General features: G+C 39.4%; 1 protein-coding gene across 2 annotated transcripts in view; it reads right to left on the bottom strand.

Annotated features, from left to right (window-relative positions):
* The window catches only part of LOC145778770 (uncharacterized), a 37,665-nt gene that overhangs the window by 13,109 nt on the left and 2,545 nt on the right, over positions 1-22,011 (bottom strand). For both annotated transcript variants that reach the window (XM_082590346.1, XM_082590347.1), the window contains exons 2-5: positions 18,318-18,440; positions 17,781-17,899; positions 16,802-16,952; positions 14,061-14,111 (exon numbers count right to left, since the gene is read on the bottom strand). In XM_082590346.1, coding sequence (XP_082446472.1) covers positions 14,061-14,111; positions 16,802-16,952; positions 17,781-17,899; positions 18,318-18,440 — 444 coding nt within the window. The remainder of the gene's footprint in view (positions 1-14,060; positions 14,112-16,801; positions 16,953-17,780; positions 17,900-18,317; positions 18,441-22,011) is intronic.

Raw genomic sequence — 22,011 nt, 5'->3', positions numbered from 1 at the left:
TTCGTAGACGTATATTTTTCGCCCGACTCCACAGTTCTGATTAATATCATTTTCATTCAACAAAGCAATATGCAAGTTTAAAGCATTTTATTGTACTATAGGCTATATATCGCGGGGTATGACTATATATGTTGTCAGGCTGTAAGTTATAGCCTATGAAGTTAAGCCTGGTCTACAACTACACTACAAAATATTTTGAGCTGAGCGTGGCTCATTCTTTGTTTATTTAACACAAAGCTTCTCTCGGCAACAGCGGCCGTCGGCCTGAAAATGTCTGGTCATCGCGAGCTTTTTTACGATCTGGAGAGATTCGCTTGACCAAGGTTCTGGCGCAAAATTTAGTTTGAGCTCAGGTCTTGGCATTTTGTGGAACTTTGGTGGAAAGTAGGGCTACCAATTACCATATGTCCTCTTTTAGGAAGATTTGTCCTCTTTTTTCATAAAAAATTAATTGTCCTCTGAGGACACTTGAAAATGCTCAAATGTCCTCTTTTTTGCATTGCTATCATTTTCAATAAGGTTTAATTTTTATGTGACCTTGGCGAAAGCTAAATACCCAGCAAACATCACAGTAATGCGCCAATACTGTATTTGTGTCGGCGTGTATCGGGTGTATCGGTAACGTTTGCACTGTATCGGGCCAATACCGGCAACGTACAGTATTGTATCGGCAAAATGGTACAGTTTGTCTGATACAAAGCCTGTATCGGGTCGATACAATGTTGTAAGGGCAAAACTGTTCAGTTTGTGTAAGGGCAATCCGGTATTGGCACAGTACAGTTTGGTAATGGCAAAACTGTACAGTTTGTGTAAGGGCAATCCGGTATTGGCACAGTACAGTTTGGTAATGGCAAAACTATACAGTTTGTGTAAGGGCAATCCGGTACTGGCACAGTACTGTGTGGTAAAGGCAAAACTATACAGTTTGTGTAAGGGCAATCCGGTATTGGCACAATACAGTTTGGTAAAGGCAAAACTGTACCGTTTGTGTAAGGGCAATCCGGTATTGGCATAGTATAGTTTGGTAATGGCAAAACTGTACAGTTTGTGTAAGGGCAATCCGGTGTTGGCACAGTACAGTTTGGTAATGGCAAAACTGTACAGTTTGTGTAAAGGCAATCCGGTATTGGCACAGTACAGTTTGGTAATGGCAAAACTATACAGTTTGTGTAAGGGCAATCCAGTACTGGCACAGTACTGTGTGGTAAAGGCAAAACTGTACAGTTTGTGTAAGGGCAATCCGGTATTGGCACAATACAGTTTGGTAACGGCAAAACTGTACCGTTTGTGTAAGGGCAATCCGGTATTGGCACAGTATAGTTTGGTAATGGCAAAACTGTACAGTTTGTGTAAGGGCAATCCGGTATTGGCACAGTACAGTTTGGTAATGGCAAAACTGTACAGTTTGTGTTAGGGCAATCCGGTATTGGCACAGTACTGTGTGGTAAAGGCAAAAGTGTACAGTTTGTGTAAGGGCAATCCGGTATTGGCACAGTACTGTGTGATAAAGGCAAAAGTGTACAGTTTGTGTAAGGGCAATCCGGTATTGGCACAGTACTGTGTGATAAAGGCAAAACTGTACAGTTTGTGTAAGGGCAATCCGGTGTTGGCACAGTACAGTTTGGTAATGGCAAAAGTGTACAGTTTGTGTAAGGGCAATCAAGTACTGGCACAGTACTGTGTGGTTAAGGCAAAACTGTACAGTTTGTGTAAGGGCAATCCGGTATTGGCACAATACAGTTTGGTAAAGGCAACACTGTACACTGTAGCTACAGTTTGGTTGCAAATTATTGGGCTTGTTTTTGTGTTGATCTGGCTGTTTTGGGCTTGTTTTTTAGATTCACTTGCTAGTTTTCAAAAACCAACCTGGCATCATTGGTTTTCAGTTTACTACTAACGGGAACACACTTCGCGTGCGAGTTAAGCCAGGTGGCTACATTCGTGCGTGGTAGAGAGAGAGAGAAAGAAACCTTTGAGAAAGCTTGCAGTCGAGTTTAGCTGTTTGTCGTGTGATTTGCGTTGTATGCTACAGTAGAAACTCCTGCCGCGTTCCACGCATAATGCCTTTGGCCAACGCAACTGTTCAGTTGGCGCTCCCACTCTGTTTACTTGCTTGTTATGTTGAGGTGCGGTTCAGGTTGATAATCTTATTGTCTGAAGTACTAAGCTTAATTCATTTGTTTATATTTATTTAGATGTTCCATTTAGTTTGTTAAAGCTAATATAAGCTTGCGTAATCAAGTTTGTATTAGTTCACGGCAATTTAACGAACTAATTGAAGATGGATAGCAAGGTTATAAAGCCCAATTTGTTCAGCGCTGATCCCAACTCTAGTCAAGCTAGTAAAGAGCATGGGCGGATCCAGAGGGGGGCGATTGGGGCGATCGCCACCCCTAAAACCTAAGAAAGTAGCTTTATTCTTCATTTATATATATACGATTTGGAAAACAACATATCGAAAGCAATGCTGAATAAGTCTTTCGCCATGTGCAAAAGTTAGGTTAGGCTATAAGGTAGGCTATAATAATAACATAGTATAAGGCTATTATTTCGTCGCAGAGTCTAATTACCGAACGAAATTACTAAAATTTAAAAAGTTTCTAAACTTTTTGTCAGCACTGTAGTGTAGAGCATAGCGATAAATCCCTTAGCTTAGATAAGTTAGTTGACAGAGCAGGTTATTGGCAACTTTGACGGTCAGACGTGGAACTAAAACCATTGGAATTCTACCTTGAATTTGCATCTAGAAACAGCAAAGCTCAATTTTTTTCGATGAGACTTTAGCATCTCGACACCTAACATCATTGCTACCAAGAAATTGCTCAAGTATCGACCCGATAGCATTGACAAAAGTCATTTTCAATGCCTACAACGGCTTGTTACGTCATATATAGCCTATAGTGTAGAATCAGTGGAATCTGCTCAAGGTTCAGAGATCCAACTGTGGAAGGAGAAGTGGGAAAATAAAACTGTTCCAGCGACTGCTGCAGTCTTACCGATGACTGCGGAAGAAGCTTTACAACAGTGTGATGAAAATGTGTACACAATCGTACACTCTCTTCCAGGGCCGGATTAAGGGTTTATGGGGCCCTGGGCCGAGATGAAAGTGGGGGCCCTTATCAAGTGACATTTTTCGCTAAAAATTAATGGTGGAGTGGGGCTACGACACGGGCCCAGTTGCATGTATCTGTGGCACCGAGCCCCGAACAGCGGACCAGTGGCGCAGCCAAAATTTTGGGGGGGCCAAATATTTGATGATTTGAAGAGAACAACAAAGTGTTTGATTTAAAGCCATCGCCACTTGATGTGCAGTGGCGTATCCTGGTGGGTTGAAGCAATAAAAGTGGTAGTGGGGTTAGAGCGTGCCGAAGGCACGCGTATTCTAGGGGGGTCCGGGGGCATGCTCCCCCGGAAAATTTTTGAAAAATTACACTCAAACAATGGATTATAGCGCTTTCTGAAAACACTTTTAGGGTAATATTTGTATGAAATTTATTAGCAGATAAACAGCTATTAACTTATAAAGGTAGCTCTTACACACGAACGGGCAAAAACTGCAGCTAAAATTAGAGAACACTAAAACTCAGCTACACAAAAACTCAATAACCACACAAAAACCCAACAGAGTAAGCCATTCTGAAATTGCTTCCACAAATTAGTTCAAAGAAACGTAAATCGCGTAAATTTTGCGCGATTTACGATTTGTAAAATTTATTGGTGTCTTTCTGTGTGTCTAAACTCTAAAACAAGTCCTTGGGGGTGTTAATAGCCAGATGTCTTGGAAAACGATATAAATTTCTACAAACTTTATTATATTTTCAGCAAAGCGCTCAACTTTAGAATCCAAACTTGGAAAATTTGGGGAGGGGCATGGCCTCTTTCGCCTTCCTGGCTACGCCTATACAACGGATCACCTTCTTGTTTGCCCTCGGCTTGCCACCCGGTGCAGTAGGTGGGACCTGTCAGTGTATAACTCCGTTGCGGAAGAATGTGTCAATCTGTGGTGTATCAACGAACTTTAGAAGACTCGATAGAAGAAGAACTGCATCATTATTCATATCTAACTGACCATCTTGTATCAGATAATGTCTTCAAAACAGGCAAACCATCTAGGAATTTTAGATGGACTTGCCAACGATAAGTAGATGAGACGAGCCATGAGTAAAGGCTTTGCAACAATTCAAAAAGCTCAGCGGCAGAACGGCATGTTTCTACTGGACATTTAGGCTATCGATTAAATTAAGTGAATGTGCTGTGCAAGGGACATAATGAGCTACACTACATTTCTCGCGCAGAAGAGCTTGAAGACCGTTATACTTGCCACTCATATTGGAAGCATTATCATAACTTTGACCCGTAATCCGTACCATTTTCGGATATAAAAGTATCACATAAATATGTTTTTTTGTTAAAAAAATGAAGAAAAATTGTATAACTGGGGTTTGGCAGGGGTGCTGCAGCACTGCAGCACATATGGGTGAGCCGCCCTTTCTTGTTTGAGATGCACATTTAAGCAGTAATCTCCAGTTGTGCAACTAAAAAAATTAGTAGATTTTTTTCTTTGAAGTGGGGGCCCCCAAAAGTGGGGGCCCTGGGCTTCAGCCCAGTCCGCCCCCCCTTAATCCGGCACTGCTCTCTTCTAAAAATGCTATTAACCTTGCCAGTCAACGCAGCATCAGCCGAAAGAAGCTTTTCATCTCTTCGGTCGTTGAAAACCTGGCTGAGAAACAACATCGGCGAGGAAAGACTAAATGGATTGGCCTTACTATACCAGCATCGGGACATTTTAATTGACACAGACTCCGTGATAAATCGATTTGCCAACAGTAGAAACCGCAAACTTGACTTTGTGTTGTAGTCAAAATACGACACCTGTTAGTATTACCGTACCGGCAAAGTAGCTTTTTATTTTCGATTTATTTGTGAAGTCCAGAAATAGTTGTTTCTGTTATTGTTAGTTTCTTTTTTGTCTGGTGCAGCGACCGTGCATAACACGTTTTCAGGAGGACTATATCTTTTGGTCGTCATTTAATTATGTTTAGCTGCCATTCTATTGTACAAATTGTAGTGTTTCGCTGGTCCAAAATAAAAATTTACAATCGATACCTAGCCTATAGTGGCGATTCTACGGGGGGTGGAGCATAACCCAGTGTTTTGACCTGGCCCCCACTTTTGTTGCTCATTATGTTGAATGTATGCATAACCTTTCCTCATTGCTCTTTGTAACAATTCAAAACTTGTTAGAGGAATAAAACCTCGAAGTTATACAGTAAGTCTATAACAACCTCAATGTCTGTATCAGTATTGGGAAGACAGAATTACCTGTTATTATCTTTCCGAGGTCAATTTTTAAATTGCCGTGAAACAATCAAGAGTGAAACCTTCAGTCTCAACTATAAATGCGGCTAGATAGCTCAGGCTTCAACTTGACATGGCAAGGGCATATCAGCTTTTCATCCCTCCGTTTGTTAAACAACAGCATTGTTGAAGGTTTTTTTAAGTTGTAGAATTTCAATTTCTCATAATTTGTGTTCGAAATGCTCTCAGAACGCATCAAATTTGATCTAAATTTTCTAGGGGAGACCCCCGTCGTTGTTTGTGCCTGGCTGATCACTTGCCTATGACATCGCCCCCTCTAAAGTGAATACCTGGATCCGCCCCTGGTAAAGAGTGGAAACATTGGCATCGAACATTCGCGAATTTTCTTGCAGCATTTCCAGCTGAACCAGAGATCAGTGATGACGATGAACTGCGATGTTTGATCGTCCACGTTGATAAGGATGTTTACGATTACATCAGTGAATGTAATACTTAAGACCTTGCAATAAGAACTTTAGAAAGATTATACGTGAAACCAAATAATCTCATATTTGCCAGACATTTGCTAATGACGTGCAAACAACAGGCAGAACAGTCACTAGATGATTACGTATTAAACTTGAAGCGGCTATCTCGAGATTGCAATTATAAAGCCAAAACCGCGGAAGTTTGCCGCAATGAAGCGATTCGTGACGCTTTTATATCAGGGATATTGTCTGCATCAATACATCGGGTGGATAACGTGACACAGTCATGCCTTCTAAACACCTTGCTTTTAATGTGAGTGGGCGTCGTCAGCAGTAGCAAACTGCGCCTTTCTACGACAAGTTCCATGTCGCACTTCTCACGCCATCACGGCTGGACTGAATAATAATGTTTTTGTTTGTCGTATCCAGGCTTACACCCGGTGGTTGAAGATTTAGATTAAGTGGACGGGAAGGCAAGGAAGCCAATCTTCGTGTCCACCTTCAGGCATGCCTTTAAGTGTCCTGCCACAGACACAGCCGCATGCTCGAGCGGTGTCGAACCGGCGCCCTTTCGATTGCCGTTCCAGGGTTCTCACCACTCGGCTATGCAGCCGACTAATAATGGTTTTGATGCATGATTCTGTAAACATTACTTATTCTGAGACAATAAAATATCTGCTTTTACAGGTGCTGTTATGCGAACACCGAACTTGGATGGTGCCACTGAAAGTGCCATAGAAAAATGTATCAGCACTTGGATGCGAAATTTTAATGACCGCGAAGGGGAACGGAAAAGACGAACCATCGGTTGCTCATATGTTCAATAAATTTTCACATCAGAATTTTCTTGTTTCTGTTTGAAAGTACGGGTTAGGGTTACTGATGCAGGCTTGGTGATGGCATTGTATATGCCTGTACATTTGTAGGTATTGGCATGGTGTAGGCGCAGGCATAGTATCTATTAGAGGTACAGGCAGATAAATGGCATTGCCCTGGTCCATTATTGGCATCGTATAGTGATATTCGCTGAGTAATGACATTGTACAGGCCAGAACGAGGGTGTAAGGTACAAATACCGGGTAGGTAATGGCATCGTGCCGGCAACTGTAGTAATACCGTGTCGGCCCAGTATAGAACTTGTTTGCACTTTCTTACCGGGCCTGTATAGATTACCTGTATCATGCCAATAAAGGGACCCGATATAACACCGCATTGGCCCTATACCGGCCCGATTAGGGTATGTTAAAGGTACAAATACCGGTTGGGTAATGGCATCGTGCCGGCAACTGTAGTAATACTGTATCGGCCCAGAATAGAACTTGTTTGCACTTTCTTACCGGGCCTGTATAGATTACTGTATCGTGCCAATAAAGGGACCCGATATAACACCGCATTGGCCCTATACCGGCCCGATTAGGGTATGTTAAAGGTACAAATACCGGTTGGGTAATGGCATCGTGCCGGCAACTGTAGTAATACTGTATCGGCCCAGAATAGAACTTGTTTGCACTTTCTTACCGGGCCTGTATAGATTACTGTATCGTGCCAATAAAGGGACCCGATATAACACCGCATTGGCCCTATACCGGCCCGATTAGGGTATGTTAGCTGGGTAAGGCTAAGCAAAGATACCAAAAAGGAAAAATATGCTTTCTGTGAGCTGTGGCAGAAGTAGGCTATCCTTGTTTAAGAAAAGTGTTTAGTCTGTTGACTTTGGGGTTCATAATACATTGCTTGCTGTGGATATGGTGGATACATTTATTTCTGTGGCAAACGAAGGCAGTGTTACTCGATGGCGATGTCAGATGTATTTCTATTGTTCGACGCTTGTGCATGGCTTTGGAGCAGGAGTAAATATTAAACTGCTCCAGATCCGGAGCTCTCTTTTATCATAAATTAGCTACAGCTCCGAAGCTCATTGATACCACTGCTCCGGAGCTCATTGATACCACTGCTCCGGCGCCAGATGCGGCTCCATTAGACCTACTTCAAAAACTGAGGTCGAAGGATGAACGTCAGTCAGTGGTCAGTACCATCGGTTGCAGCTATGAACACGTAACTGCTCTGCTGTCAAATCCCCAGCAACGTGGTTAGTTAGAAAATATGGCACCAGAGAAGCAACAATTCTTAATTTTGTGAAGGGTTGTTGATAAATTATGTGAATTCAGCCAATGGTAGTAGCTTAGCATCTTATGAAATACATCGAAGCCGGAGCTATTTTTTAAACAAGTGGCTCCAGCTCCTGCACCTTTTGAATTTCACGTAGAGCTCCGGCTCAAGCTCCGTTGAAAATGTACGGCTCCGGGGCTGCAAAGCCCTGCTCTCGTGTTGCCTATTTGGATGAATAGACCACTAAATTCATTTTCCGAGTTCACATCCTTTGATTGGATGCTTATGCTGTCTTACACCAAAGCATAGGATAATGCTTTTCAGCGGTGTGTAGAAGTATGTGTCAGAGAAAAATGTTGGTATTGATCATGTTAAACTGTTCGACCAATACCAAAGCTAGTGCAAAGGCGACTGAAACCTGATAGCTAGCTTGCATTTGTTTAAATGATGAGACATCAGAAAATGTACAGAATAGTTCAAATATTGCAGAACTATAGATTTTGTTTAATGACTTGTTAAAAATCGAGCAATTCTTCATCTGCAATAAGCTATGGCTCAAAATGCAAAACACATGTTTTCTTTGGAGAAAATCAAATGAACAGCAAAATGTTCATTGACTGAATCTGACAAATAAATATGTTATGTTTTTTATTTGTCACTTTTGCTACATAGGCATCTAAGATCGCATCTAAGAAGCATCATCTAAGAAGATGTAAAATTTGTTTAAACGTAAAAATCCACTGGCATTTTACTTGCTTATTAAACATGTCCTCTTTTTGGGTGATGAAAATGGTACTACGACAGTTTATCGAACGACAGTTTATCGAACGACAGTTTATCGAAACGACAGTTTATCGAACGACAATTCATCGAACGACAGTTTATCGAAACGACAGTTTATCGAAACGACAGTTTATCGAACGACAGTTTATCGAATGACTGACGACAGTTAATCGAAAACCTAACCCCTAACCCTAACCCCCAACCCCTAACCACTAACCACTAACCCCTAACCACAAACTCCTACCGTAACCCTACCCCTAACCCTTAACCCCCAACCCCTAACCACTAAACCCTAACCACTAAACCCTAACCACTAAACCCTAACCACTAAACCCTAACCACTAAACCCTAACCACTAAACCCTAACCACTAAACCCTAACCACTAAACCCTAACCACTAAACCCTAACCACTAAACCCTAACCACTAAACCCTAACCACTAAACCCTAACCCTAACCTTACCTCTAACCCTACCTCTTAACCCCCAACCCCTTAACCCCCAACCCCTAACCCCTACCCCTTAACACCCAATCCCCAACCTCTAACCCCTAATTCTAACCCTAACCCCTAGCCCAGTGGTTCCCAGCCGGGGGGAATTCCCCACTAGGGGGGAATTTTGCAATTTTCATGGGGAATTTGGTTTTAGGATTGTAAACCTTTTTAAGCCTGGTAAGTTGGCCTAGACTGGAGCATTAAAGAGGAAATTATTATTAGATTAATTCCCGATTATTTAAGCAACTGTGCACTGACATGGATGCAGACCATCACGAAGGCCTACTTCTTTTTCATTCAAATACTCAATGGCTTTCATGAGGAAACGTAACCAATTAAGCGAGTGCTTGAGCTCAGAGACTAGCTTAAATTATTTTTTGACCTTTAAATAAAATTGGAATGTGTTTCATTGCTGAATGATGACAGATGGATTAGACTCCTTGCTTATTTGGTTGATATGTTTAGTCCATTGAATAAACTAAATCTGAAAATGCAAGGGAAAAACACCAATATATGGTAGCCTATATATTCAATCGCCATTTCCGTTCAAAGCAGATTGCACATCAACAGGGGTTATCTGTATCCATGAGTCATTGACATATTGATACCATGGGAATTTACAAACTGTAGGCTACTGCCTCATTCAGGCTCAAGGCCGGTTGGAAAAGAGTGATTGATTTATGTCAATGTCATTAGAAGATTGTCTTAAGGTACTAGAAGGCTCAGTTGCTCAGTTGGCGCTGGTTCGACTCTCGGGGTGCGCGCTTCAGCAACGCACGTTAAGGTTTGCTCTCCAGTCCGAGGCTTTCCTATAGTCCGAGGATAAACATTCAATCAATCAATCTGTCCTGGTCGCAGGGAGACTACGTTTTGTCTAGCCTCTACCTTTCGACCACCCTGGCTTGGGTGGCCCTTCCAAGAGCAGATGCCAGTACCGCTCAGCATTATTTAAAGATGCTTTGGAAGCTTTCACCAGCAAGCTTGATAATTGAAAGAGAAAAGTTAGAATGAACAATTATTGAACATGTTACTGTGTTTAAAGAATTATCATCGGTGCTGTTTGTTGACGGCAAAGAACAAGTTCTTCCAGAGTTGGAAAAAGAATTGATTTTGCAACATCTCACAGCATTAGAACTGGAATTCATTCGATATTTTCCTGAAACTTATGACGATAATCTTGATTTAATACGAAATTCATTCACATTGTTGATGGAAAAACTTCCCGATGAATGGCAGGATGAATTTTTAGAACTCAAAACAGATTTATCAATCACTGGATTTTGGCCATTAATGTGTAATTCCCATTCCAAAGTGGCAAAGAAATATCCTTCCATTTGCTTCCACATATCTATGCGAATCAAGTTTTTCAACTTTGCAAATGAAAAGAAAACAGAGAAACAGATGAGACGTGGAGAATGCTATTCGTTGTGCTCTTTCCAATACTCTTCCAGCATTCATCAGTTGTCGAAACAAAACATCACAAGCTTCACAGACTGTTAAATGCAATGACTCTTATATTTTGAATGTATTCTTTGAATAAAATACTTTTCAGCAACGTCCTTCATGAATTAAATTATTTTAATATGAAAAGGAATATTACAGGCTAAAAAGCTTATTACTAGTGAAAATTTAGTTTATCTTCCAAGACTTAGATTACAATAATAATATAAACGAGTTTTTGACAAACTAAATTTATAGGGGGGAATTTAAATTTGAATATCGACTAAAAGGGTCCACCGGATAAAAAAGGTTGGAAACCACTGCCCTAGCCCCTAACCCCTAGCTTCTAGCCCCTTCGATGAATTGTCGTTCGATGAACTGTCGTTTCGATAAACTGTCGTTCGATGAACTGTCGTTTCGATGAACTGTCGTTTCGATGAACTGTCGTTTCGATAAACTGTCGTTTCGATGAATTGTCGTTCGATGAACTGTCTTTCGATAAACTGTCGTTTGATGAACTGTCGTTCGATAAATTCTTTCGATAAATTGTCGCGTCACGGATGAAAATATGGTAGGCCTAGTGGAAAGGCAGTTTCAGTTTTCTGGAAGGATGGTAGCCTACTGTGTTTCAGTTAATAGGTTAGTTGGTGTGTGTAGATAAAAATTAAAAAGTTAGGTTTAAAAAAGTCTTACATAGGCCTACTTAGCTGTTAGTTTGGTTAAGGTGGCACTTCACTAGGCTTTTGGTATGATTAAAGTTGGCCTTCCTGATTAAAGTTAGTATGATAGCCCTACCTCTTAGACTGATTCAAACTATCTTTAGCTGTTGGTCAGGTTCAGGTAGCACTTCACCAGGCTTTTGGTCAAACTTGGGTTGGCCTACCTGCTAGGCTAGCCTTGCATTGATTGCAGTGTTCAACTGTACAAGTTATAGGATAGCTCTAGGTCTACAATACTATTCTAGATTATTTTCAGTTGACCTATTGCACTGTGTCAGTACAGTGATGGATGCGTTTGATTGATAAGTTTAAATCAATTGAAGGCGAATTTCCAGCCAGATGACGTAACCAAGCAGAAAGTGAAGTTGTTAGCGCTTGAATGCACACGGTCGCAAGATCAAATTTGCCAGTGTAGACAGTTTTTAGTCAGTCAAGGCTGGACATTGCAGGCGTTTGCGCTTTTCTGGCTTGTAGTGTAGACCAGGCTTTAGGCTGTATATTTTGTCTGCTTTCCATCAGAAATTAGCAGATCCAGAAACTTTGTTAAAGTGAAGAATAAAAATGTCATCACATTATTACCTGACTTATTCTCACTGCGTTATGCAATAAAAAAGACAATCGGTACCTTTTAAGTCATCGGTTTGACCCGACCAGGAATCGATTTCAGATCTACCAGCACCAGAGCCGAAGCAGAAACCACTCGGCCAGTGAGTAAGTGCTCACATAAATATGTAAACTGAACAACCTACACATTTTCTTTGTAAACTTTTGCATTTCTACAAATTTGTTTTCATCCAGCTGTTGGTAAAAAGGCAAGAAAGAAAGATGTTGCTTTCGGCGTCGCAGAAAAGTTCAATTAGCTGCAAATAAGTTTGAGCCTCATCAGGGTTCAAGAAGAAAGAAATGAATAAAAAGAAGCCATTTACAATTGCGAAAAGATCTCGAAAGCGGTTGTTGAATTCACCAGCAAGAAAACGGATGAATGCGTGATTGAATCACTCCTCACTGAATACACTGCAGTCGACTTGGCAATTATGACGCAACAATGATTCTAACGCTTCTCGCCTGGCTTTTCTCCGTGAGAAAATACTGTCTTCACTATTTTTTTTTTTTTTAATGCAAGTTGAATTTGTATGATTTCTGTGTGTCTGCCAGCCAAAAATAACACGTTGTGTAACAACAGGCGCTGGCCGTACAAAAACGTATCGCGGGCAGGACTTTGGACACCCCTGGCCTATTTGAAAAGTAACGAGACTGTCTAAATAATTTTGCAACTTGAAAGTAAAAATACAGTAGCCTATTCAGTTTAAATTCACACAGGTCACACTTTCCAGTAAGCTACTTCTCAAAGGAATTACTTTGAGCCTTTTTGTATCATGGTTGTTTCAGCAACCAGGGCCGTTGAGAGGATAATTTTTGCCCGATACCAATGAGGCTCTCGGTCTCGGACGACAAATCAAGACACTTCTAAGAAAAACGCACAACCTCCAAAGAATATGTGGAGGTTTCTTTTCGGCTCTTTGAAAAATTACAGGCCCTTAAACTCATCCCAGGCCAGGGTCTAAGCGTAGCCTACCCTCTGGACCTTCCTGTCAACGCGAATGTCAATAACTGTGGAGTCCTGAAATCGAGTCCTTCAAAACACTTCCTTCGAGTGTGAGAAACAAAATAAAAATCTTATTGAGCGAGATTTGTTAAATTCGGTAGCTTTCGGCTACTCTTATACCACAATGCTTTTGAAATTCTTCTATTCTCAATCGATTATGAGGAGCAGTATTGTCACACTAAAGCTTCCATGACTTCCTTCCTACAACTCTTCTCATTTCTCGTATTATACAATTCAAAGATCAAAGTATTTTGTATTTGTATACTACTTTATTTTTGAAAACATTTTGGTTCATCGTTTAACCTCATATAAAAAAATCTTCCCCAACAATTCCACTAATAGGTGTCAAAGAAAGCAATCAGCATCTGTATCTCTTTTGTTCTGAGGGTCTTGTTTTGTAGGAATAAATCCTTGGTGAATGTTTTGCTTTAATAAATCCACATCTATACCTCGCCACATGATGGCTCTACATTCTACAACAACAGGTTTATTTTGGTTTCAAAATTTCTTAGCACAAGTGGCTCCTTTTGTTCATCATTCAACAATTTTGGAACTATTTTCAAACAAATCCTACTCTTTCTAAGATCTTTCATAGTTCTAGTCCATTCCCACATAACGTTCACGTTTAGCTCTTCGTGTAATCATCTATCGAAAACAAGCGACTATCCCTACGCACTTTTTTTTCAGTTCCTTAACCGTTTTGTTAGTTCTGCTTGTAGATCACTTCTCTGTCCAAAGTTTTTCTTCCACATATTGTCTGCCTCTTTTTAGTTTTAGAGCCTCACTTATTTACAAGCTGGATAGATAGCCTAGCCTGTGTAGCCTAGCCTACACTGTGACAACGACACTAACTAACGAAACCTCTTTTACCAATTCTTAGCTGTGCTACTGATCAATTTTACTTTGAGTAGATGAGACAAAATTTTGACGAATTTTGACTTTTTTCAAAATTTTGTTTTCTATTTGATCTATACAATTTATTGAAAATGATCCTTAGCAATTGGAGCGGATTTTGGTTTGTATGTGAGGACGAACAAAGCTCTCAAACATGTTTAACTTTATGGACATAAGCAAACTCTGTAATAACAAAGCATTTGAATTGCGATCAGACTTGAAATAACTCACTTATCATTTCACAGATGTAGGCTTTGTTGATGAGAGCGTTATCTCGGCATTCTGCAAAGAAAGCAAAAAAAGTAGGTTCGCACTTTGCAACTGACTGCATATTCAGTTTAAACGAGTAATGTAATGGACCACATGCAGGAATTAATTTGTAGCATGTGTGGGGCAAATTTTATTATGATTTTAAGTCAATCATTATTATAACAAGGTATATTTAAACTTTACCTGTATCATGATAAAAGGAACACTCAACGAAATTTATGCTAAGGCACCTGCAGCTAATAAGGCCCGCTAATTTTCAAACCTCAATATTTTTCTAAATACTGCATAATTTTGAACGAAACTTGGAATGAGGATACTTTGGGTCTATTTAAACAACATATCTATGAAACAAGTTTCTAAGTAAAAGGGGTTGTAAAATATTAAAAAAATAAAAAAAAATCTCAAGCGGGCCTTATTAGATGCACGTGTTGTGAATAAGGCCCGGTTTGAATTAGCACCAAAAGTGATGGAAAAGGTGTATTTTTACTATAACCACACCACAAAACAAATTCTAATCGACAACACAGGCACATAACTAATAATTAAATACACAGAGACAACTATTCCCTCCCCCGCCCCATGCTCCATTTTTTAAAAGGCGACATGGTGTTTTTAGATATGGTAGGGATGATAAAGTATTTTGATTCTGAAATTATGATATTTCCATTGCAATAACAAATTGGATTAATGGTGTAACAAGAATTGTTTAGGTCACTCAAGTCTTTAACCCCCACTTTCTTAACCAGGGGTGCACAATAGGGTGGAGTGAAAAAACTTTTTATAAAATTTTTATTAGCTTGGGGTTGGAAAACTTGCCAATTACTACTAAAACTAGTTGAGCAAAATTAGAATGTAATCTGACAAGAGCTTGATCTGCCACAAGCCACTTGAAAATTTACCATTGGGCCATTCGGTGTGAATTCACACAGTCAAGAAATTCAACCTCTTCAATTTTTCTTAAATTTTACACACCTTTTCATTATCTTATATGATGAACACCTGCAAAATTTGAGTGCAATTTATTGAGAAACACGAGAGTTATAAAGCATTTAGTTTGGGGGGGTCTGCCGAGGGGGCAGAATTTTTTAATTTTTGGCCTTGTTTGAGGTCCTATTACTGCTTAAGTAAATTAGGTAAGAACCTAATTTTTTTACAGGTGATAGTACTGCTGACAAGTATTGAAAACACAACACCGTTCACATTGTCACTCTAAAAGGTCAGACGTCAAAGACATCCAAATGTGGCCCTTTCCAGCTCTCGGCTAAAATTTTCTAAAATGTTATAACCGTGCCAAGACCCTATTTTTGATTAGTTTTGGCTGAAATTTAGTAGAAATGTTGTTTACAGGATTCTCTATAAACTGAGAAAATTTCAGTACAAAATATTAAAGGGGTTGGGAGGTATTTAATGTGAAACATTGGTCAAAATTACAAAAAGCAAAAAAGAGGTCCTTTTAATATCCCGATTACCCATGACCCCAGTAAAAATGTACTCTGAAATTTCATAGAGAATCTTGTAAACAACATTTCTACTAAATTTCAGCCAAAACCAATCAAAAATAGGGTCTTGGCAAGGTTTTGAAATTTTGGAAAATTTTAACCGAGAGCTGGAAACGGCCACATTTGGATGTCTATGAGTGACCTTTGACCTTTTAAAGTGGGAATGTGAACGGTGTTGTTTTTTCAATATTTGGCAGAATTATTATCACCTGTAAAAAAATTAGGTTCTTGCCTAATTTACTTAAGCAGTAATAGGACCTCAAACATGGCCAAAAATAAAAAAATTGTGCCCCCTTGGCAGACCCCCCAAACTAAATGCTTTATAACTCTCGTGTTTCTCAATAAATTTCACTCAAATTTTGCAGGTGTTCATCATATAAAATAGTGAAAAGGTGTGTAAAATTTAAGAAAAATTGAAGAGGTTGAATTTCTTGACTGTGTGAATTGACACGGAATGGCCCAATAGTAAATTTTCAAGTGGCTGGTGGCAGATCAAACTCTCGTCAGATTACATTTTAATTTTGCACAATTAGTTTTAGTAGTAATTTGCAAGTTTTCCAACCCCGAGCTAATAAAAATTTTACAAAAATTTTTTTTCACTCCACCCTAGTGCACAATGTTACCCCAGGGGCCCTCATTACCAAAATTAGCCTAGTCTGATCATCATTATCAGTCTTGCTTTAATTAGAAAAAAAGTTCAAATTTATTGGTTTTACTGCATCAGCATGCACATATCTTTCACATAAAATGCAAAAAAACGGAAGTCAAAGCGGTTTGTTAACTGCAGAGCAGTCTAAAATATGTGAAAATTAATAAAACCACTCATTTTCAGTCCCCCCAAACTTCAACTTTCCGTAACTCAAAAAGTTCTCAACTTTAGGCTGTGAAACTTTACCAGTTAGTCTCAATTCACCATAGCAGCAATCAGAGCTTCCAATTTTGTTTAAGAGATTTGTAACAACGGAGATCCAGGAGGTGGGCCTTATTACTGGCCGGGCCTTATTAGCTGCATATGCCTTACAAGTGGTTTTTAATGAGCCTTTTTTTTACTCAAGATCTTTCTTTACAAAGAGAAGACGTGACTGTTAGCACTTTTATATTTCATTTCAGTTGCATCATGAATCAATAGCAAACGAAAAAGCAGAAAGTTTTACATTTTTTCGGTTACTGTTTTATTGAATACCGGTACTCGATCAGCCCAACCTGGAATATAAATTGATTTTGCAGCTCTCAGATCTTCTATCCTTTCTTCATCATTGGGCAAGGGCAAACTTGATATGGTGAAATAGTATGTATGGCCTGGATTAAGATCCAAATACGGTTCCAAACCGAATTGATCATAGTTGACGATCGTCTTAAAAATGGTAGTCAAGCTTTTATACTTGTTGCGTGCCAAATATTGCAAGAATTGTTGCAGACGTGATTGATTAATCAAGAATGAGAATTTGCATCCTCGAATTGAATAAGTCTCTCTGGGGCAGGAAGCTTAATTGATTGTTGCAACATCTCATACTCAGAGCCGTTGAAGGGACAATTTGGGCTCAGTACCAAGGAGATCCTCGAGCCCCAAATCAAGGCACTTCTAAGAAAACACCGCAATATCCAAAGAATACGAAAATGTTTTTTTAGTTTTCAGGTTTCTAAAATGTATCCCCGGGCTCGGATCTAAAAAAATCCCTCCTGGCTCGGAACAAAAATACTCCTGCACGCCCCTGTCAACGCTACTGCTCATGCTTATGGAAGCTTTCAACCACTGACACAAAACCGGTTACTGAGATCGACAGAGTGAAGTTTCCGCTTGTTATAGAAGTGTTGTAGTTTGTAAATTGTTCCATCCATTATGGGCCGCTGAATGGAGAGTTTTCCTTGAAGTGCGTTGCTCAAGCGCACATACCAAAAGTATTTATAGCTGGACCGTTTCATCTTGTCGTTCTTTTGTTTTGTTTACCAACTCGGTCATTTAGCGACAGAGCCATAAGAGAAGACTGGTATTCTAAAACAAAAAAACGAAAAAAACTGGTATTCTAAAAACTCAAAACCGTAAATAATCAAAGTCCTAGCTTTGCAGGAGGAGTTGGTCGTAATCAAGTGTAACCAAACATTGGCTACATCGAACGACAGCTTGTCGAACATAAGTTTTGTATAAAAGTTGGCAGAAACGTGGTTTATTGAAAAAAAAAACCTTTTGGTTTTGATCTTCAGATGTATCGACGTTAATGGTTCGAATCCAAAATAGCCACGAAAAGTCGCTCATTGACCTCCAAGCGCGAATAAGGTATCCATCCTCAGAAATGTCAGCCGCTGTAAAAAATCGCATGTGAAAACAAAAAGTACCAGCGAAGTTTCAAAAGATATATTGAAGACCCCGATCAAATGAAAATAGAAGAGGCCATCCTCGACTTTACCCTTGTTTGGGATCATCAGTGGTGAATATCCACGTGTCTTAAGCCGGAATCGAACTTCCAACTTGATGGAAATTTTGAACGACCTTGGCATGAATGGGAATAGAACCTCTGTTGAAATTGTACTACTTGACCAGTATGCTGTTCTTAACCACGTCTTATGACGATAAGGATGTTGTTAACTGGCGTCTTATAACTCGTAAGACTTCAGTAGGCTACGGCGTCTTCCATTTCGTTCGATCGAGACCATTAATGAGTTTGCAAATCCCTACATCCCCTTAAATAGGCCTATATGTTTCTATATCAAGATATCTTACTGTAGATAGACCATGTTATGTTGATGGCGATCATCTTTTTTTCATTCTCTTCGTGAATATACCAATTGCTTGAAAGGATTTCCGGTCGCTGCGGAGATTCTCCTCTTTTCAATGTCGAGTCGTCTTTAAAACACATACAGTAGAACAACATGGAGCACCACCACAATAGGCCTGAAGTAGGCTGACCAATGAAATCAAAAACAGTTCGGATACAAACTCATCTAAATACTTAACTTCAATCTGCTATTTGTTGATTTTACAAAATATATTATTATCTAGGGCCTAAATCAAATATAGTTATTACTATCTGAATCCTTAACAGCCTGTTTCACCTACACAGAATCTATTTGAATAAGAACTTCTGATGATCCGTGTAGGTGAAACAGGCTGTTAAGGATTCAGATAGTAATAACTATATTTGATTTAATTCTCTCTGCTTTGCTTTTTTGCTTAGCATTGAGCACTTTTTGTAGTATTAATAGTTTTTATTGTTTTAATCTAGGGCCTTAGGTTGTTAACAAGGTTTTATTTTTCTAGTTCAATGAATGAATTACATGCTGGGTGTCATTATTAAATGTTTGTCAAGCGGCATTGGGAAATTTTAAGTTTTGTAAGTTTATTTGTTAAATAAGGCCAACAGAACGTTTTTAATTAGCTTTCATTTTGGAGGACCCTTTCAATAATGCCATTGCCACTTTTTGATAAACATTTTTCGGCCTAATTGGACCACGCGGTAATTGATCATCTCACATTGGTCCCAATACAATTAGCCCGATTAAAAGTTGATTGCAATTTTATTCTCAAATATTGTTGTTCATTAGTAGACAATTTAATTAAGATAGTGATTTTTTATTTCGTTTGAAATGTCGATCAGATAATGCAGGAATTGCTAAAATATACGGTCGCGGTACGGTACTTCTGCCGATGCTGTGTTTGTTCAGTAATTTTTGCTCCTTCCCAGGCCCTAACATGGAATTGCAATTGACTCCCGTTTTTTTTTTGAAGGAGTCCTTGTCCCTAGTCCGAACGCCATTCGCTCAGCCCGTAGGATAACAGCTTATACCCCGAGAGCAGAGTGTTGAGCGGTTGTGAACGACGTCGGAAACGTACGTAAACCCACCCTTCTGCTGAATGCCAAGCAGGAATGAAGTTTAGTCCCATTTATTTTTAAAAGGTCTTTAGTATGACCCGATAGAGAATCAAACCCACATTTACTAACGCATAGTCGAGAATTGTGCCGATGCTGCAGCTATTGATGGGTAGCCTATACTAATGCTCATGGACGTAATGAGGGGGAAAGGGGGCAATTGCTTCACCGAAATATTTTAAATAAACATTTCAACTTGTGTTACAGCATCTTTTGACAGAATTTTACTATTGATTTAGGCTGAAAATGTCCTCAGAATGCGCAATTTTGAAGTATTTTTTTTTTCAAAATTTTATGGGGAAGCCTCCCAGATCCCCCTGCGGGTGCTTCGCCTTCGCCGGTTCGTTGCAGCGCTCACTGACATGTGCAATAATATTGATTTGCCTCTTCCGGAATTTGTGCTTGCTACGCCCCTAGTAATGTTGTTAATATAATTCGGTTATGCAATAGAATGAGTTTCGTTTTTTAGCAGCATGATCGTTGTTTACTTCAATGCACATACAAACGACCTGTTTTAGCCTAATGCATCATCAGGCTAAAACAGGTCGTTAGTATCTACATTGTGAAATAATTTAGTTTATCTGGAGTGCAACCAAGCGGCAAAAGTGCAAAAGCTTGACGACGGTTGTTTATTTTGAAGTACAATCTATTTTTTGAGGTACAAACTCTGAAGCTTAAGTGAAATACTACTTGACTATACAATTAAAAGTGACCAATCTCTTAAAAGCGATGTCCATGTAAAGCGGAGAACAGGTTTGTAAAATATTCATGTCTGCGGCAATAATTCTGTTTGGTCTGACTTTTATTTGTTGTGAATAAGCTTCACAAGTTCTGGACGTAGTAGGCCTATAATGTATCCCGTGAGGATGTTAGATCTACACAATGTAGACGGGTAGGTGCGGGACCCATGGGACAGATTTTTTTATTTGTTAATAACGACTCCAACATAGCCTAAATGCTACGTCTTCCATTTTTTCATAGTTTGTAGATCCAGAGACTTACGAGGTATTATGCAAAAATTATTGAAATGTTATAATTAGTTATTGAGTTATTCAAAATTTTATCAACGTTGTTGCTTGTCCCATGGGTCTCATACCTATGGGACCGATGGGGCAGTGTTATGGGACCGATGGGACATATCTGAAATTGCACAAAAGAAGTACAAAAAATGATTGAAAAAACTGAAATTGGTTTATTTACATTAAAAGTGAAAAATCAACATGAAAGGTCAAGTTCTTTTGTCAATGTTCGTAAGCAATTGCAATATCCATGTGAAGATTGTCCATACAGACGAAATTCACTGAGAAACGTAGAATGCCCCTTAGGCGTGTTGTTGTAGACAAGGATAATTTTTTTACTATATCTTTTTGAGAAATTAAGGCTACATCCTCATTGTTTGGAAAGACAAATTAAAAGGCCTATAAGAGGCCGATGGCACAACTTGTCCCATCGGCAGTGGCTCCGAGAGGGGGGGGAAGTCGGGCCCGTTTCCCCCCTAGCAAAACATTGTAAAGGAAAAACGAGTAGTTTTTTGTTTTTGCACTTTTGAGGGGGGCCCATTTTTAGTACTAAAGTAAAAATGTATCAACTAAACAATCAACAAATTCTTAAATGAAGTGCGTAGTTCCAAGTATTTCTCAATCATTGTAAATGTCACTCTCGATGCTTCTCCTCAAGAACACATCATTTTCGTGTTAAGGTAGGCGATGTTGAACAGCTTCAAGACGTAAAATTTGAAGCTGAAATGATTTCTGTATCACTGAACGGTTTCGATTGTATTGATAGTTTCAACTTGAAAACTGATGCTGTTTTAGCTACGCGGGAACTATTTTTGCTTGACAACTGAACCTTAACTTCAAAATCTGCGTTGGCCAGGCATAGGAGGTTGTATCCAACATAAGTTATCTGGGAAAGTTAAAGGCATCAGTCCAAGCACGATTAAAGAAAGTAAATCCTGTATATTTTTTGTTTATGGATCATCATCAGTCATCATCTCCGCCTGCAGCAGATTGCGCATCAACATGAATTATTTGCTTCCAAGAGTGGCGATTTTGAGCCAGCTCGCCCAGTGTCGCCAAGTTGAGTCCGGTCCATGATTGGATGTTGTCTTGCCATCGTTTTGGTTGTCTGCCACGTTTTCCTTTTTCTTCTACTTTTCCTTCTGTGCAAACTTTGCTGATTCCGAATTGTGACCTTTTAGTGTGGCCGAACAGTTTTAAAATTTTTGATTTTATTATTGCTGCAATTGGATGTAATTTTGTCATAGTTAAAAGATCTTCTGTTTTCGTGTGGTCAAGTAGCCTTTTGGTGGTCATGCTTCTCATGATGTGATTTTGGAAGGTAGTGAGTTTTTTCTTTATTTGAGTTTTTTGTTTATGGATGTTGTTGCTTAGTCTTAATCTAGTTGGAATTCATAATGTTTCCTACAGACAGCGTTGTTCAAATGTCTTATCATTTTTGGAGTAATTGATTATCTGTAAGCTTGTGGCATCTTTAAAGTTATAGCCCAGTCACAGGAAAAATTCTGAAAAATCTAAAGAAAGCTGT

The sequence above is a fragment of the Aplidium turbinatum genome, chromosome 10, assembly GCF_918807975.1.
Source record: "Aplidium turbinatum chromosome 10, kaAplTurb1.1, whole genome shotgun sequence".
Taxonomy (NCBI): domain Eukaryota; kingdom Metazoa; phylum Chordata; class Ascidiacea; order Aplousobranchia; family Polyclinidae; genus Aplidium; species Aplidium turbinatum.
This window is presented reverse-complemented; position numbering and strand designations above follow the sequence as displayed.